At 42.3% G+C, this 20,313-nt stretch overlaps 1 protein-coding gene across 1 annotated transcript in view; it reads left to right on the top strand.

The window, feature by feature from the left end:
• The first annotated feature begins 915 nt into the window (after window positions 1-915).
• Window positions 916-20,313, top strand: part of LOC133085201 (aromatase) — a 31,894-nt gene continuing 12,496 nt past the window's right edge. Inside the window, exons 1-2 of the mRNA XM_061182133.1 lie at window positions 916-1,060; window positions 6,542-6,692. Of these exons, the coding sequence (XP_061038116.1) occupies window positions 916-1,060; window positions 6,542-6,692 (296 nt within the window). The remainder of the gene's footprint in view (window positions 1,061-6,541; window positions 6,693-20,313) is intronic.

Here is a 20,313-nt window from a genome sequence, read left to right on the forward strand (position 1 = left end):
TCCAAGAGGGAAAAAAAAAAAAAAAGAAGAGAAAACCACATCAGAATCAGCAAATCAAACTGAAAATTGTCCCGCACAGGAGACCAGCTGCTGTGGGGACTCGGTTGCTGAGTGGCACCTGAGCCTACTGCTGGTGGCATCAACTACGTCCTCTCTTTTCTTCCTGCTTCCCCACTTCTTTTTTCCTCCTCTCCTTTTATTCTTCCTCTTCTATTCTTCTTTCCTACTACCTCTGTCATAGGCCCATGTGTACTGCTTCATCAAGTCCATGGTGCAAGAGATTTTAAGCTTTGTCAAAGCCAATAGGAAAAGATAGTCCTGAGTGGATCATGTTGAATTCAATAGATAACCTGAGAATGCCTCAGTGATGCCCATGAAACACCTTCTTACTGAAGAAGCTTACCCTTTGGGGAAGTAATTTTGAGCAAGGAAGAATATTGGGGAATGCTTTTTTAAAAAATTTATTTGGCTTGAAGGGAAAAAGATTGCCTAAACAAAATCTGCTGATGAAGTCAGGGAATGACCCCATCTCTGGAATGAGCTTCATTTTCATGTGTTTTGGTAAGAAATCTGGCTCTCAATTGGGAATTCAGTCACTCTACCCACTCAAGGGCAAGATGATAAGGTTCTATCAGACCAAGCGTCTAAACGAACCTGAGACTCTACCAAGGTCAGAAATGCTGCACTTCAAGCCAAAAGATCTCTCTTGGGCTTGCTTGTTTTGACTTGTAACTACAAATTTGTCTTGTCTAAGTGTCCAATCACATTATAAAACAGAACACCCATCTCTACAGTACAGCATCCTCTGAAGCAAGAGGAGTCGTAAATGTACATTTTGGGGGATTCTCTAATTTTTCTGACCCTCTGATTTCCACAGGACTTTAAGTTGCTTCCCCTGAGATCAAGCAACACGAGATGGTTTTGGAAGTGCTGAACTCAGTGCATTATAACGTCACCAGCATGGTGACCGAAGTTGCGTCTGTTGCCAGCATTGCAATCCTGCTGCTCACTGGCTTTCTTCTCTTGGTTTGGAATTATGAGGACACATCCTCAATACCAGGTAAGTCAGTCATTTATTTCTGTACCTAAGAAGATTGTTTTCTTGGGCTTCTGATCCATGAGGGTAAAGGAAATTTTGCAAAACGACGAAGAGTAAACCTGGGAAGATGGCTGAAGGCCACGGCACATAAGCAAATGAGGACTCAGGTGAAAAAATTTTAGCCAATTATCTGCACATGTTTAATGAAAACATTAAAACAATATCTTACATAATCCCTTCCAGTATCCACTTTGCTTTGGTAGAATAGACTTGGCACTAGTATGCTTTAAAGTAAGTTTGCGATGGAGTGGAGCAAGGTAAAATTCCAGGTTTTTTTTTTTCATTCAAATTCATTCCAGTTTTGCTCTAAAGGTGAAAATGTCTCTGGAATGCCTTCTGTACTCCTTTCTGTCTCCCTCCCACTTTGCCTCATCCATGTCCTCTACCCTCTCCCTTTCTTGAACCTATTCCTTCTCTTTATCCCATTCTTTATTTTCTTTTATTTTGGGGCATGGTGGTGATGTTGCTGCCACCACAAGGGCTGGATGGGACCTGGACAGTGGAAGAAAAATGGGGATCACTATAGTTCCCTTGAAAACCTAAAAAAAACTTCCACAAGCTCTGTGGATCAATCAAAAGTAGAGTATAATATAATTATCCAGATAATTCCAGTAGAAACCCCATCACTCCACACTACCAGATTAACTCAGAAATATCAGGCGGTTTTTTAGTTTTCAGGGAAAACTCCTCATAGCAGGCATCTGTCCCCAGTTCCATAAGATATCCGATAAGGCTTTATTTCAAGAGCAGAGTCCTTACACACTTTCAAGCGTTGTGGACCTCTTCACAGAGTGATGTCGAGTGGGAGTGTGGCGCTGCTGCAAAGTGCCCTGGGTCTGGATTCTCCATCGTTTTCCAGAGAACTGATTGTCTCTCTGCCCAATTCAGCCTGGTATTTTAATTTACTTTAAGGCCCAATGGAATGGAATGTTTAGTTTGTTTTGTTCTCTACTCCTGATGGGGGTCTGAAGGAAGACTGTTCCACAGTCTTTTAACTTGAAGCCCTTCCCCACCACTGCTCCTTCCTCACTGGATTTCTCCTCCCCCAGTGGGCACCCAAGTCAGGGTCCGTGAATGGTGAAGGTGAGGGAGGAGGTATTTTTTAACAAGTCCCCCCAGATGTTTATGTTGCAGGTGATGGTAAAACTCCCCTGGACCTTTGGGGAGGGGCAAACACAAGAACTGGCATCCTTGAAGCCCTGGACCAGGAGCCTAGCTGGTAGCTCACTCTGTCCACCACCTCTGGGCTGGGGACATCATGCTGTCATACACTGACAGTCTATGACACTATCACATAGTCCTGTGGTTCTCAGCCCTGCCTGAGGAGGGTCCCCATGTGGGTTTTTGTTTTTTTAACATCTTCCCAGGTGGCTTTCCCGAGCAGTTTTTGTTTTTTTAACAGCTTCCCAGGTGGTTGAGAGCCACGGAATGGAGCCCAACCCGTTCATTTGACAGAAGGGGAAACTGAGCCTCAGAGAAGGGCTCTGCCTTGTCCAGGCAAACCGTTGTAACAAGTATGAGTAACTATGGAGTTCAAACTCCTCATTTCACGGGGGAGGGGTTAAAGCCACAGAAGGGAGATGGCTTGCCAGCATCTCAACTGGAAGGAGAGTGGCAATAGGGGAACCACCAGGAAGACCTAAATCCCAGGTAGATGATCATTTTGCTACCAGCGAGCTTCTAGTTCCATGCTTTCCTTGGGAAAATGTGAGGTCTGGTCAGAACCTTCTAGTTCTAGAAACCTCTGGCCCAGGCTGAGATTCCGCGACTCCTGGTTGGGGAAGGGAAGGTGAGGACACTGGCCTTGTTGGATGGGTCTTGCTGACCAATACTTCTGAACTCCTTTTGCCAGATCCCTCCAAGCACTGGCTCTCTGGGTTCTTAGCTTTATACATATGGGGAATCTCAGGGTCAGTGAAGCCAAACAGTTGAGAGGGTACAACGAGCCAAAGCCCTCTAGTAAGTTACAGTTTTCAAAGCAGTTTCACACCCACTTTCTCTTGTGAACCTCTGGGCACTCTGGTGAGTTGAGTGTGTTGATGCCTATTTTACAGATGAAGAAACTGAGACTTAAAGAGGCTAGGTGTCCATAACTAGTAAGTGATGAAACTGGGACTCAAATCTAAGCTTCTTAAACCCACACTTACTGAGAGGTCCTGCATTATCAGGTGATGGGGACAGGGGGCTCGAGGAGTGTGCAAAGGTGACACACACAGGCAGAGGACTTAGTGCCAGCGAGGGCCGTGAGGGTTCGGAGAGGAACGAATCATTCCTATTTGGGGGTTTTGTAAGCTTCAATTTGGGGAAACCGCCCCAGTTCACTGATCTCTGCCAGGATTATAGTTACCTGGCACCTGGCAGCTCTCCCTTCCCCAAGGATACAGGGCGATGCCCAACCTTGCACGTGGGTCCTCTCCCCCAGAGGCCCTCTCTGCCCTGGGCACCACATTCTTTATGGGAGCACTGGAAAAAAAGGACATGGCAATAGTCTCCTTTGCCCATTAAAAATCTGTTTTACAGAAAATGCACAAATAAACATGTCATCACAGACCAGGACAAGAAGTAGCATGTTAGCATCCTAGAAACTCCTCTTGTGCCTTTTCAATCATACCGTCTCTCATCCCCAGAAGTAAACAACCTTCTATTTCTTAACGATCGCTCCCCTGCTTTTTTATAGATTTTTCACCTAATTTCATATTCCAAACAATGTACTTTAGTTTTGCCTGGTTTTACATGCTTTAGCAATAGAATCCTACATTATTCTTCTATCTTGCTTTTTTGCTCACTTTTTTGCCTGTGGGTTTCATCCAGGTTGTGGCATGCAGCTGCAGTTCATATGGTATGCAGTTATATGAACACCCCATGGTTTAATCTCCCATTCTACTGTTGATGGACATTTAGGGTGTCTCCAGCTTGGGGCTATTGTGAACAGTGCTGCTATGAACATTCGTGTGCACTGGATTCTCTAGGGTATACACCCAGCATGGAACGTAACAGCTTCGTGATTAGGACAGAGGGTGGGAGGCCCCAGCTGCTGGCTTCATGGAGGCCATCTCTGCACAAAAATGCAGTGACGTATTTACTGCTCCCCGGAGGGTGTGCAAGAGACTCCTGCACTCACACATGCCTAGATGAGCATTCCCAAATCTGAGAAGCAGAGAGCAGTGTAATGTGGACACAACCAGAGTATTTCCCTAATATTCTACCAAAATTTCTCCCCCCCTAGAGCATTCTTCTCTCCAACCGGAAGGTATAAGATATACACGTTAACTGAAAGGATCATATTGTGTGATAATTATTTGATTTTGTGCTTTTTTTCACATTTCTTTTCCCTGCCCAGGATCTGATGGGGACCTAGTTATACTTACCATACCATCATGGGTCCCTAACTTGGAGCTAGTGTCTATACCTAGTAGGGTTTCAGGGTTTGTTGGATGAATTAAGTTGAAATACGATTGACTGCTAAAGACTCAAACTCTGATTCTCTTATGGTTAAAAAAACTCTGGTTCTCAGCCTTAGCAGAGTTCATCACAATCTCCCTTTTTCAACAGATACAGCTCTTCACTGTCATGTTTTAAATTTGATTGGCGGTTTCCAAATACTAAGACTTTCCACAGAGCAACAAACATTTAGATAAAACATGGAAAGTGCAGCCTTTCATTTGTATGTCTTTGTTCCTCATGGCCGTAGTATATGAAGTAAATGTTTGTTGAAAAAGTGTATTCCCAAATAGACTGGTGTTTGACTTCACATGGATTAAATGTATGAGATATAAGATATTTTCCCATTTTTATCAAAATGTAAATACACCTAAAGTATTCTAAATAAGGATGACATTTAAAACTTCATTCTTTACACATGTCTAATAAATGGTAAAAATTCATTCAGGAAACATTTATTGAGGATCTACAATGTTTCAAGCTGTAAATACAAAGTATTTTGTTATTATGCATATTTGTATTGATAAAAGGTCAGTATGTCTGATTACATTTTAAGGAAATATGTACACAATCAAATCAGCTTAATTCTTTTTGAGAACTCAATGAAATTAGTTTAATATAAAGTCAGTCATCTGACTATATAACTGTATAATGTAGTGTTATGAGAACATCTTAAGATTAAGAACCCTTGATCCAAAGAACTCAAATTCTTATATTGGTTCTGTAGACATTAACAAAGAACTTTAAAGACAAAAGAACCTGGTAGTATTTGCTACATTAATCCTGCTAATGCAAAGTTAAGGAGTAAACCCTGTTTGCCAAATTTGGGACTGAACTTCCACTTTACATGAGTCATGCAAAAAGTCAGATTATCTAAGGAGTTCACTGGTAGCCTAATGGTTAGGATCCCTAGCTTTCACTGCCATGGCCCACGTTCAATCAGGGAACTGGGATCCTGCAAGCCATGCTGCACAGCCAAAGAAAACAAAACAAAACAAAACAAAAACTTAGATTATCTAAATTATTATAGCACTGTACTGTCTCAGACAGTTGTGTGAGTTTTGGCTCCAGGACTATTTCACTGACAGAATGGAATTAAAGGAGTAAGATACAGAAATGGTATAACTTTACAATGAAAGTCCTAAAACCATTCCAACAAGCTTTTGATGAACTTTTCACCACCACCACCACTAAAATCAAGCTACCAAGTTTGTTCTCTGATACAAGCAACAGCAACTCCCCTGGCTGCTCACCAGATTCACAGTCTTCACAATTCTGTCATCGCCTGCGTCAGCAAGGGTGTAAGGGCCACGGCTCTTCACTAAAACCACATCACTGGACTCAAGACCAGTCTAGACACAGATCAGACACACTGCCTCATTCCTCAATGCTTAGCTTTATTTTGCCTAATGAGATTTAGCTTAATATTCTCTTCTTAAACCAAATCCTTTTTGAAGGAAATAAAAAAGGAATGCATGCTTTTTGTTTGGACATTGTCTTTGCAGGCCATGTTTCTCACAGTTAAAAAGATGACAACAAAACCACAAATTAATTCAAATCCACCCACTCCGTTGACTGGTGCTTTCAAACGCAGTTTTCAGACAAAACTAGCAGCCAGACAGATCTGTCAACTTGTCACTTGTCCTGGTTTTCATGCCTGTTACCAGAGGGACTGATTGACTTGTATTTGAAACCCATAGACACCGTTTAACAAAGCAAGAATAGACTAGACACCTATTCCAGTTTGTTCAGACAGAAGTGATTGAGACCAAATGGAACTGGTGTGGTGTCAACTGGACACCTTTTTACTCATAGAGCTGTGAAGAGCCTCATGTTAACTTGTGTTGTTGTTTTAATCATTTTGTGTATGTGATTCACCTATATACATCAGAAGATGTAAAAGGACATGTAGATATAAAGGAATAAGAACAACAGTAATTTAAAGTACTTTGTCTTTTTGGTGTTACGGAAATATTGATTGTAATCTGATGACTTTCCTAGGTCCTGGCTATTTTCTGGGAATTGGGCCCCTCATTTCCCACTGCAGGTTCCTCTGGATGGGGATCGGCAGTGCCTGCAATTACTACAATAAGACGTATGGAGAATTCATGAGAGTCTGGATATGTGGAGAGGAAACCCTCATTATTAGCAAGTAAGTCTGTTAATAATCAGTGACATATTTTAAAAATCAAGGCTGGGATATTTCCTATTAAAAAACAAACTTATTTTGATATTTTGCCATCTTTGTTTCCAAAGTTATGTTTTCATTACTTAAATAAAGATGAGTGATTCCCAGGTAAAAATCTAACATTTGAGACAAGTAGAATAATTGGGTCTTACTTGAAGCCAGAGGTACATATAAAGAACTCTGGGAAGACTGAAAAATACTCAAAATCTCTCTGAGCAGTGAATGTGGAAACTTAGAATACAGGTGATTTGGTTTTGACAAAACACACTTGAGGGAGAGGTATTACCTTTTAGGCTTTCCTATTTCCTAAGATTTTGGTCTTAGCTGTACAAGTAAGCATCAAAACAAACAAACAAGCAATAATAACAACAACAACAAAAAACACCTGAGGAAAAAAATTCTGACTGTATCAATTCGCTGATGTGTTTCTAATGCCAGGCTACTGAGAAACTCTGGGAGGATAGACAGCAGATGAAGAAGCCATTCATACTCTGCTCTCCTATTGGTGACTGTGTGCCAGTGTCCTTGCTGAGTGATTTTATATAAATTAGGAACAATATTGCCTATTAAAAGAAATGGTATTCTCCTGCTGCCCATGCACTTAATATTTTCCAGATAACTTTAGCAGACTGAATTTACTCCAGGGTTAACAAAATATGCATTGACTGAAGAACTAGCTTTGTGAAATATTAGTTTTCTTACTGATTGATCATGGAAAATGAAGAGTTTAAAAGAGAGCACATATCATAGATGTTCAGCTATCTTTGCTAGATTTTTAGCAAAGCTATCTGCCAAAATGTCTCATTAATGAGTTTTTATATTTATAATCCCTGACAGAGATTTACCCACAAACTAAGACTGACCAGGGTGTTTTACTGATTTATTAGAATTGTTTCTTCAGATACACACACTATTGCACAGAAGTAAGTGAAGCATTTCTGGAAACTGCCTTGATTTTTTTTTTAAGGCCATGATGATATACATCATTTCTGAAAATACCATGGTGAACTCAAAGCCCAATTCTCTGAACCAAATACTTGAAAGAAGGGAGCAGGGGAGAAAAAACATCTTATCCTTCCAAATATTACTACCTATCCAAGAATGTTATTTTCAACCAAACTAATAACTCGGGTTTTGCCTGTTTGTCTTTTTTTTTCATTTCACTCAGTTTGGTGTTGTAAAAGTTTGAAGAGTAGCTAAGGCAGACCATGTTACACATCTAACCATAAATAGCTTCAGGTGAAAATGTCATTTCATTGGGTTCACAGTGAAACACCCCAGTGCAGTGGTTCTCAGACGGTGGCCCCCAACCAGCAGCATCCACTTATCTGGGAACTTGTGAGAAATGCCCATCCTTGGGTCCCACCCTGACCCACTAAATAAGAAAATCTGGGGGCGGGGCCCAGCGATCTGTTTCCACGAGCCCTCCAGGTGATTCTGAGGCACACTCCAGTTTCAGATCCACTGCTCTAATGGCGAGGCCAGAGTTACTCTTGGATTTTACTTCTCTTGGTCTATGGAACTCTGCCTAGACAAATTTAAGTGAATTTGATATGCTCTCATTTTCAAAATCAACACTTTACTCACTTGTACAACTGACTAGAGCCTCAAAAATGTCCTGGAACAGATGGCGATTGGGCTTGGAGGACTGGGACACTGCCTTCTGCTCTTGGATCCCCCAGCACAGCAAGTTGCCTTCCAGCCCTCCTCAAGTCAGTGTCTGCCTTCCCTGTCACCCCTTTCCCTCAGATACAGGCAAAGGGACCTGCAGGATATTCATCCAAAAGGATGACGCCTGCAGCTCAGGATCTAGAGCAGTGCTTCTCACCCGGGCTGCACATTAAAGTCACCCAGGGAGCTGTTCAAAACCCCACTGCCCAGGCCACAACCCAACTGTTACAGTCTCTTGATGGGGTGGACCCAGGCATCGGTAGTGTTTAGAGCCCCAGGTGATTCCAATGTGCTGCAGAGCTTGAGGGAGGAGAGAAGGTAAGAAGCTTCTGGGGCAGGGGGCCTTTCCCTGGGGTTGGGGAAACACCTAAGCAGGTTGGAGGGGTTCTGTCTAATTTTCTTACCCTTAAGTGTAGCTCAGGTGGTGGGAGTGCAAGACTAGACCTGGAGGGAAGAATGAAGCACGTGAGAAAGGACCAGAGGACCAGGACAGAACTTGCTCTTAGCCACTAGATACTTAGATCACCAGACAAATTCCCAGGAACCCCAAAGGCAATTCCTGAAATAGGACCCTCGTTACAGCACAGGTGGCATCTGATCACTCTGCTATCTTAGTTAGGAAAGTGACCTTAGCCACCCTGACAGGGTCAGGTGCTGATTCACGCTGAGGACCTGGACAACATCCCACTCTGCCCTTCCCCCAGCTCTCCCAGTTCTTTCCCTGTTCTGTCCTCATAGGCTTTTCTCTGGTTGGAGTCTCTGTGTTCTCTATAATTGCCTCTGAGCCATTCAATTTTGTTGTTAAGGCCTGAGCTCCCCACGGGAATAGGACAGGTTTGTCCCCATCTCCTTCCCTTGCCTGCTCTTCAGGTCCTTCCAGAACTACCCGTACCTCTTGAAAAGACCCCATTGGACCTCAGAAAGCTTTTTCTTTTTCTTTGAATAGTTTGCCAGATTTTTTCTCTTTTGAAAAGTTTGACATCTGTAGTCATTACAACTGTGCTGAGATTATGCCCCAACTTTCAAGTCAGCTGAGTTCTGAAGTCGGGGGGGGGGCTGCAGAACTTCGGTGGGGGGGGAAGTCAGGCACGAGTGCTGCCAGGATTCTGCCTGAGCAACTGGGGGCTCTGGGGGGAGCTCCATCTGATCATCTTAAAGTGCGTAAAGTGTGCACGATTCCCAGGCAGGGATGCTCTAAATTACTGAGGGTCTACAGACGTTACGCATGACACTTTATGTTGTGTGTATGTATTAGTGTTTGTAATAGTATCAAAAAGGAGAATGTGGGTAGCATCCATAAAGGGGAGATAGAACTTAACATGCTAATTGGGGTCAAATTTGCGCATCAGTTAGCCATTTAAATACTAATTATTGTTATAGTATTTGTATACCTGTTTTAATCATGTATAAATTTACAGGGAATTCATTCATTTATTTTGTAAGCATCCACTATTGAGAATTTATACTAAGCACTGGACGATCCTAATCTATCATAGTCATTATTGGCTCTCCATTCATTCATTAAATAAATATTTATTAAGAACTTATTATGTACAACAGGTATCATGAACAAATCAGCCCCAAATCCCTACCCTTGTAGAGGAATATATTGTTACAGTGTCAATACACGGATAATAAAAGGGAAAAACATAGTATAGCAGTAGGGTGAATGACTGTCTTGGCTTACTTGGGACCAGAGGATTTCCCATGTTGTGGGATTTTTAAGCTAAAACTCAGATAGACCAGGATGGCTGTCCACACTATTAGCAGGTAGACATGGGCTATACAGAAGATAAGGTGGGTGGAGCAACTTTGGGATGGGGAGAAATCAAGATTCCATTTCAGATATTTTGACTTGACTTGCCTATTACCGCTGAACAGGAAGTTAAGAAGGAAGGTCAGAAACTAGCAAAGGAAGCTGAGAAGGACAGCCACACAGAGAAGGGAAAACCAGGAGAGTGTGGTGGTCTGAAAGCCAGGTGAGAATGCATGTCAGTGAGGATGGAATTGTCAACTCTCCAGATAGTGCCACATGACTGGACAGAGATGTGAGCATTGCATTTAGCACCAGGGAGGTCATGGGTGACCTTGACAAGAGCAGCTTCAATGGAGTGCTGGGGGCAAAAGTCTGACCACTGTAGAGAATGGGGAGAGAAGAATTGGAGGCAGCAGGTATAGACACTCTTTCCAGGAGTTTGCCATAAAGGAGGCAGAGAAATGGAACAGAGCTGAAAGGGATGTTTGGTTCAAGGAGTTTTTATTTGTTAAGATACGAGATATTACGACATATGTGTTTTGATGGAAATGATGAGTTACAGAGGAAAGTGTTGATGCAGCAGACAGGAGGAGTGTGCCAGGTGAGATGACAAGGGGGTCCAGGTAACAAGTGGACGTGGCCTTGAAAAGGGACCTGGAAGTTCATCCACAGTAACAGGAGGGAAGGTTGAATATATGGGCACTGATCCTGGTGGTTGGACTTGCAGAGGTTCCAGTTGCTTCTGTTTTCTCAATAAAATAGGAAATGAAGTCTGTAGTTGAAATAAAGGTGAGAAGTACAACACTGGGGGACAGAGGAGACAGGATATAACAGTTATCCAGGAAAGCGAGAGAGTGACTGGACTTGGGAAATGTAGTAGAATTGCCAGCTACATTAAGGGCCCACTTGAATTTAACTGAGGCCTGCCAGTGTGTGTGTGTGTGTGTGTGTGTGTGTGTGTGTGTGTCCATGTGCATGTATAGTTTCTCCCCTGGCCCCATTCAGCTGCCAGGTGCAAGCACAGAGTAAGCTAAGCTGAGAGTTGGATTTAGCCAGGGTTGAGGTTTTACCAGGCAATTAGGACAAAGTAAGCAGAGGGTCAAGGGAGTTGAGGATGCATGGAAGGGAGAGACTCTAATGATCGACAAGAAAATATTTTTCCAACTTTCTAGTAAGAAAAGTTCAAATGAACAAGAAAGTTAGAAGAGCAGTCGTCCCCCCTTTTTCCCCATGACCTTGACCTTCTGAAGAGACCACATCAGTTGTCTTACAGGATGTCCCACATTCCAAATCTCTCTCAGTGTCTCATTATGGTGTCATTGAACATATTCTTCTATTCCCGGTATTGCTTATAAACTGAACACTAGGTCTATAGGCTCTATTCGATTCAGGTTAATTGTTTTGTAATAATACTTCCCTGTTAGTCCTAGGCACTTCACATTGCATCACATCAAGAGACCAGGGAAGGTGGTCCCATATCAGTGATACTAAATTTGATCAGCTTAGGGTGGTTACAGTCAGATCTCTTTGTTACAAAGATTCTTTTTCTCTTGCAGTGACCTCAGTATCAAACCTGGGTAAGGATATTAGAGGGCAAAGGACAGGGAAAACGTGGTAGAATTGATGGAGTGTAAGTCACAGGCGCAGAACAGGTCTGCACAAGGCAAGTGTTTATAAAATTTTGGTACCAAATATTCCATCGATTGTCTCCCCTGTATTCCTAGTACTCATCAATCTTGAACCTGACCACAGGTGTGTGAGTTCTTTAAACTCAGAATGGGAGGGTGGCTTCTTCTTTACCACCTAAGGACTTATTTCCTGGCTACTTTCCATTTTGAAGAGACAATATGTTTGCCATCGTTGGAGATGTCTTTTGACCTCAGTCACATTTCAAGAAGAATAATGACTCCCAGGGATCAGGCATCTTATACTACCCACTGTCCCTTCTGAGCCTGGGAACTCACTTGGTCTCTCCTCAGTGGTGAGAAATCCTCCCTCTCTCAGTCAGTCAGTCAGTCAGTCAGTCAGTCAATGTAACATCTCCCTTACCTGGTGTTACAGGCCGGCCCGCATTGTGGGAAGGAGGTCTCTACTGTTCTCCTTAATGTCAGGAGACTTCTGGGCTGGCATCCCTAGTTCATCACCAACCTTCCCTTCTTCACTTTCCTGATTTACTCCAGTTAGATAAAGCCTAATTTTCGTAAGTGATCTTGTTTTAAATTGCTTGTCCTTAGTCACACTTGGCTTGCTGTGTGTATCACTTCTGTCTTGCCTATTTTGTTCTTTGCCAAGTCAGAGCCTCTGTCTCAGGATAACTGAGATGTTGGCGCCCCCTAAAGAACACATTGATTTTAAATGGTAGCTCTTTATTAACTAACATTTAACTGAGTTGAAGTTTGGGTTCAAGTTTTTAATTGACCAGTAATTCCTCAAAACATATGGACAGACCAATGTGCTTTATGATACACACAAAAGCTCTAAAGGTCAGAGCAGAAAAATAGTATTCTGCTTGTCCTCTAAGCACTTAAAATTTGTAGATCCGAGTTTGTGAATAAAGAGTATACAAATTACTTACTTTCTGCTTTAATTATAGAATGAGGTAGTGGAAGGTAAGAAAGCTAGAGGCCTGAAATCTATTAATTAATAAGAATTTCAGTCCTTTGTATAGCATGATGTTTCCATACAGGACAAAATTTTGGCTAGTTGGTCAAATTAATTCCCTGGAATAGAAATAGAAGCATCTGGATTTTTGTTTTTTGATTTTTTTTTTTTAATATTTATTTTTGGCTGTGTTGGGTCTTCGTTTCTGTGCGAGGGCTTTCTCTAGTTGCGGCAAGCGGTGGTCACTCTTCATCGCGGTGCGTGGGCCTCTCACTATCGCGGCCTCTCTTGTTGTGGAGCACAGGCTCCAGACGCGCAGGCTCAGTAGTTGTAGCTCATGGGCCCAGTTGCTCCGCAGCATGTGCGATCTTCCCAGACCAGGGCTCGAACCCATGTCCCCTGCATTGGCAGGCAGATTCTCAACCACTGCGCTACCAGGGAAGCCCTGTTTTTTGCTTTTATAGTTGCTAGGAAGAGAAAAACTTGTCCAAAACTTAGGGTAATTTGAATATTATCTTGAATTATATCAAAAGTATATTTGACTTAGTAGAGAGTATTTTGATTTGAAAATAAGATTTTCTTCCTGAAATATATATCAAGTAAATAATTTATTCATATAATAATTCTGTCTTCATTTCACAGAACTGCCATTATTTCAGGGCCTTTCTTTTAAAGTTTAAATGGGACCTTGGAATCCGTCACAAATGTGTGGGTTTGGCTAGTGCTTAGCCCACAGCATTATCTACTCAGCCAGAGCTGAGCTCTTTTAGCCCAGGGTCTCCTATGGCAATATGTCCTCACAGGCATTTACTGAACAACCTCATTAAGGCAAAGTCATCCGTTTAGGAGCCAGCTGCAACTTGGATAGAGAGGAGCTAGTGAGAAGATGGCCACCGTAGCCCAGGGCAAGAACAGTTATGTAGGTTATAGTAGCCACTCCCCATCTTTGAGGGTTATGTGTTCAGAAGACACCCATAGTAGGACAATTTGCAGTTGAGAAACAGAATTTTAGTACAGAAGTGGCGAGGAAGAACCAAAGTTGTAGTAAACACACGAAAACGTGTACAATATTTACTTCACCAAACTAAGGGAAAAAATAACAACTAAAATAAAGCTAACACCAGAAATATGTTATGCATCTTGAATTTGCACAATTGAGCACTGTTCAATTCCTTCCATCTTCTATCCCCTGCACACCAGATTCTCCCTCATTTGCAGTTATCAAAAAGATGTTTATAAATATATTTTACTTTCCTGCTATAATGTACATATTTTCTGTTTATTCCTCTGCCCAAATGTTTGGTTCCTTTCTGATGTCATGATCTGTGTCTCTGAACTCCACTCTGGCCTTGGAGACATGGGATAATGGGTAATCCTCATGTGGGAAAGCTCTGGAAGATCTATTTTAACTTCCCTAGCGGACCTGAGCAGGTTAGCTCTCGAGCCCCGAAGTTAAGGGTTCTATCACTTTAGCTCTGCCTATGGCAGCTCCTCACCAGAGCACACAGGATGGGCAACTTTTATATACGTTCTGGCTCCTGCCCTGTAAACACGGCCAAAACACAGACTAATGCATTGGCTTTCTTCATGTCTCCCATAGCTGCACTGCAGAAAACCTCTACTCCTTCTCTGCTCTCCACTCTTTTTAATTCCCAAACTCCACTTCCTTTTTCTGATTATCTCCAAGAAAAATGGCTATCAATTTAAAGCTACTCGAGTGGAAATTTTTTGAAGTTGCAGAACTGCCATGCTTACATGTTACTAAGGGGAATTTGCACTTGGCCGTGTGGTCCATGTATAAACACTGTGACATAAACCCTGTAATCTGAAGAGCCTGTTGTCCTGCCCCACAGAGGAGTCTGGATAATGTGCTTGGAACAGCTTTGCTAGCACGGGGAGGTGGAGGGTGATACATGAGACCTTGTCTGTGCCTGAGCACAAACCCTGTGGTCCTACTGTCTACTCAGCAGCAGAGTCAGTCGAGGGCCCCACACCTCAGAGGTGGCATTACCAGGGTCATAGGTAAAAACGCTGAACTTGGAGGGAGGTGGCTGAGACATGACTTCTCTTTCCTCCCTCCCTCACCATATCTAGGTGCCCCTGTGGGTAAGGATTTTGGGGTGGCTGTCTGCACCTCCTTCTGCCCTGGTCTGTCTGCCGTGTATCCTCACTGAACTGACTTTCCTCTGTACCTTTAGATAATCTCGTTTGATTTCTCCAAGGGGTGTTTGGTGTTCAGTCTTCGCCTATAATACAAACACTGGCACTTAGAAAACAATGGACATACAAACACCACATGTCCTGCTTATATCTTCCTATGCTCTGATAAACTCCATCCCGTCTGTGTTCATACCCCCTCCATCTCACTCACCATAAGGACGGTCAACCACATAGCTTATTAACGAGGACATTTTGGACTTACAGCTTCCTGAGCCGTGCTCATCATGGTCACAGACACCACTTAGCCCTCACCCAGGTAGCCTGCTTCTGTCTAAGCCCTGCATGAACCTTTTCCAACCTCAGCCCCTTTCCACAGGAAATGCAGTCACCTGCAGAATTTCTTAATTTTTCTCTTGGTAGATGAAAATTAGTTTATACCACCCACACCTGATTCTTAACTTCATGAGTTCCCAACAGACATTCTTTTCTTCTAAAGTCCCTCTTTTACTGAGCAGTGAACGAGGAGTCCCTCTCCTCCCCAAATCCTCATAAACATAGGTTCACCTCAGCTGTTTCCTCTCAAGCCTTCCCTGTGCTGCTTGCATCCACTATCTAATAAACCCACCTCACCTTTTATCCTGAAGAGAATAACTATCCATTTATGCTTTCAATTATTTTTAAATATTATTCATTAATTTTATTCAAGGCATATTTATCACGTATATACATTGGCAGATCTAATAAAAGTAAGCAAAATAAACAATGTGAAATCAGGGGCTTTTATAATTATTAGCATTTTTACATTTTATAATAGCTTATAATATAGGTGTTATTATTTGTGTCAGTATTGAAAATAAAGGGAATAAATGTTTTCCCCAATGTCATATATATGGTAACTATTGAGGCCAGGATGCAGACTCATACCTTTTGGGGTTTTTTTTGACTTTAGTCTTTTTAAAATTTTTTATTGAAGTAGAATTGATTTACAATGTTTTGTTAGTTTCAGGTGTACAGCACAGTGATTCAGTTATATATATATATATGTTTTCAGATTCTTTTTCCTTAAAGGTTATTACAAAATATTGAGTATAGTTCCCCGTGCTATACAGTAAGTCCTTGATGGCTATCTATCTCATATACAGTAGTGTGTATATGTTAATCTCAACCCCCTTTCGCCTTTGGTAACTGTATGTTTGTTTTCTATGTCTGTATCTTTCTGTTTTGTAAATAAGTTCATTTGTATCTGTTTTTTTTAGATTCCACATATAAGCGATATCATATATTTTTCTTTGTCTGACTTACTTCACTTACTATGATAATCTCTAGCTCCATCCATGTTGCTGCAAATGGCATTATTTCATTCTTTTTAATGGCTGAGTAATATTCCATTGCATATATGTACCACATCTTCTTTAACCATTCATCTGACGATGGACATTTAGGTTGCTTCCATGTCTTGGCTATTGTAAATAGTGCTGCTGTGAAAACTGGGGTGCGTGTATCTTTTCAAATTATAGTTTTCTCTGGACAAATGTCCAGGAGTGGGATTGTTGGATCATATGGTAACTCGATTTTTAGGTTTGAAAGGAAACTCCATACTGTTTCCATAGTGGCTGCACCAATTTACATTCCCACCAACAGTGTAGGAGGGTTCCTTTTTCTCCACACCTTCTCCAGCATTTGTTATTTGCAGACTTTTTCATGATGGCCATTCTGACTGGTGTGAGGTGATACCTCATTGCAGTTTTGATTTGCAGTTCTCTAATAATTAGCAATGTTGAGCATTTTTTCATGTGCCTGTTGGCCATCTGTATGTCTTCTTTGGAGAAATGTCTATTTAGGTCATCTGCCCATTTTTTGATTGGGTGTTTTTAATTGAATTGTATGAGCTGTTTGTATATTTTGGAAATTAATCCTTCGTCAGTCGCATCATTTGCAAATATTATCTCCCATTCTGTAGGTTGTCTTTTTGTTTTGTTTATGGTTTCCTTTCCTGTGCAAAAGCTTTTAAGTTCAATTAGGTCCCGTTTATTTTTTATTTTTTTTAATTTATTTACTTTTTAAAATTTTTGGCTGCTTTGGGTCTTTGTTGCTGCACGTGGGCTTTCTCTAGTTGGGGTGAGCAGGGGCTACTCTTCATTGCTGTGCGCGGGCTTCTCATTGCGGTGGCTTCTCTTGTTGTGGAGCACAGGCTCTAAGTGCGTGGGCTTCCGTAGTTGCAGCACGTGAGCTCAGTAGTTGTCGCATGCAGGCTCTAGGCACGCAAGCTCAGTAGTTGTGGCGCACGGGCTTAGTTGCTCTGTGGCATGTGGGGTCTTCCTGGACCAGGGCTCGAACCCGTGTCCCTTGCATTGGCAGGCAGATTCTTAACCACTGTGCCACCAGGGAAGTCCGGTCCCGTTTATTTTTGTTTTTATTTCCATTAATCTAGGAGACATATCTAAAAAGATATTGCTGCAATTTACGTCAAAGAGTGACCTCCCTGTGTTTCCCTCTAGGAGTTTTATAGTATCTGGTCATACATTTAGGTCTTTAATCCATTTTGAGTTTATTTTTGCATATGGTGTTAGAGAACTTTTAATTTCATTCTTCTACATATAGCTGTCCAGTTTTCCCAGCACCACTTATTGAAGACACTGTCTTTTCTCCATTGTATATTCTTGCCTCCTTTCTCATAGATTAATTGACCATAGGTGCGTGGGTTTATTTCTGGGGTTTCTATCCTGTTCAATTGATCTATATTATTGTTTTTGTGCCAGTACCATACTATTTTGATTACTGTTAACTCTGTAGTATAAACTGAAGTCAGGGAGCCTGATTCCTCCAGCTCCATTTTTCTTTCTTAAGATTGCTTTGGCTATTCAGGGTCTTTTGTGTTTCCACACAAATTTAAATTGTTTTCGTTCTAGTTCTGTGAAAAATGCCATTGCAATGAATCTGTAGATTGCCTTGGGCAGTACAGTCATTTCAACAATATTGATTCTTCCAGTCCAAGAACACAGTATATCTTTCCATCCATTTGTGTCGTCTTCAATTTCTTTCATCAGTGTCAGTGTCTTATAGTTTTCAGAGTACAGATTTTCTGCCTCCTTAGGTAGGTTTATTCCAAGGTATTTTATTCTTATTGATGTGATGGTAAATGATTTTTTTCCTTAATTTCTTTTTCTGATCTTTCGTTGTTTGTGTATTTTTGCAATAACTACAAATCAATCAGTGTGACACACCACATTAACAACCTGAAGAATAAAAATCATATGATGGGCTTCCCTGGTGGTGCAGTGGTTAAGAATCCGCCTGTCAATGCAGGGGACACGGGTCTGAGCCCTGGTCTGGGAAGATCCCACATGCCGCGGAGCAACTAAGCTCATAGGCCACAACTACTGAGCCTGCGCTCTATAGCCCGAGAGCCACAACTCCTGAAGCCTGCACAACTAGACCCCGTGCTCCACGACAAGGGAAACCACCGCACTGAGAAGCCCGCGCACCAAAACAAAGAGTAGCCCCCGCTCACCGCAACTAGAGAAAGCCTGCGCACAGCAATGAAGACCCAACACAACCAAAAATAAATAAAAATAAAATAAAATAAATAAAACATTAAAAAAAGTATTAAAAAAATCATATGATTGGGCTTCCCTGGTGGCACAGTGGTTGAGAATCTGCCTGCTAATGCAGGGGACATGGGTTCGAGCCCTGGTCTGGGAAGATCCCACATGCCGCGGAGCAACTAGGCCCGTGAGCCACAACTACTGAGCCTGCGCGTCTGGAGCCTGTGCTCCGCAACAAGAGAGGCCGTGATAGTGAAGAGGCCCACGCACCGCGATGAAGAGTGGCCCCCATTTGCCGGAACTAGAGAAAGCCCTCACACAGACACGAAGACCCAACACAGCCAAAAATAAATATAAAAATAAATAAATAAATAAAAGATTACTATTAATTAAAAAAAAATCATATGATCATCTCAATAGATGCAGAAAAAGTTTTTGATAAAAATTAACATCCATTTATGAAAAAAACTCATCAGAAAGTGGGCATAAAGGGAACCTACCTCAACATCATAAAGGCTATATATGACAAACACAAAGCTAACATCATACTCAATGGTGAAAAGCTGAAAGCATTTCCTCTAAGATCAGGAATAAGACAAGGATGCCCACTCACCACTTTTATTCCACAAAGTTGTGGAAATCCTAGCCACAGCAATCAAAGAAGGAAAAGAAATAAAAGGAATACAAACTGGAAAGAAGTAAAACCGTTACTGTTTGCAGATGACATGATACTATACATAGAAAACCCTATCCTTTCAATTATTCAAATTATCCGCTCTTCCTTCAAATGCCATAGCCTTACTTATAAGCAGTCTTAATAAAACATCTTCGCACCAAAGTGAGCTCCTCTGCAGAAGAATTCTGTACCACTGTCCTAAGAAGACAATATTCTCTTCACACATGGAGGCCCCATGACGTCTTCAGCTAGGATTTTACAACATGTTATAATGCTCATTGCCTTATCATGCCCCAATTAGACTGGAATTTGGGGCAGGAAGCAAGTCCTGAAGGATGACATGGGTGGGGAGGGGCTGCCTGCTCCTTCCTAGCTGCTCTGAAGGCCCAGCTCAGGCCTTAAAAGCCGGGCCTGGGGGTGGGAATAGAGGGCAGAGCAGTGGAAGAGGAACCAGGAAGTTCAAGGAAGCCTGGGTTCCTGGCAAGGTCCCAGGGTTGCCAGAGCAAGGGCTATCTAATGGCTCAGCGCGTCCTATGTCCTGGGAGAACTCTGTGACCCTGGAGACCTTGATGAATCATGATGGATGCAGAGCCCCAAGACAGCTGCTGTCACCACCACAGAGAGCCTTCCAGGCCCAGCCCAGCCCAGCCAGCCAAGCCCAGGGCCAGAGGTGCCCAGGAGATGCCCTTCAATCCTAGAATGATACTCCCCTGGAAGGGCCAGGCCTGATTAGAGCCTCTGTGGGATGGGTGGTACAAGGTAGGACTGCTGCTTCCAAAACTAAAGAGATAAGACTTCAATCATTCCAGCAACTTCCGATTATGAGGCTCACTTCTACATGGGGAGCACTGTCTGGAGTGGGGCTGCTTGGGGGCTGGAGGCTCTCAGGAATATGGTGGTGTGGAGGGTTCAGTTTCTTACAGCCTTGCAGCTCTGACCACAGTAGTGGGTAATATTTTAGAGACTAGGAGTTAAAAAGAAGGGGAAATAACGAATAACTGTGCGCGCGCGCGCGTGTGTGTGTGTGTGTGTGTGTGTATTGATCTTTAGTGATGCTCAAACAGGGAGCTAGTAGGTAGAAATGTTTCAACTGTCGAAGGAGGTTCTTGTGCTAACACAAGTGCTTATTTAATCTGAACGCTAGAATTTATGCATTTTGTCAAGATCAACATGCAT

Source organism: Eubalaena glacialis, chromosome 2 (assembly GCF_028564815.1).
Source record: "Eubalaena glacialis isolate mEubGla1 chromosome 2, mEubGla1.1.hap2.+ XY, whole genome shotgun sequence".
NCBI lineage: Eukaryota > Metazoa > Chordata > Mammalia > Artiodactyla > Balaenidae > Eubalaena > Eubalaena glacialis.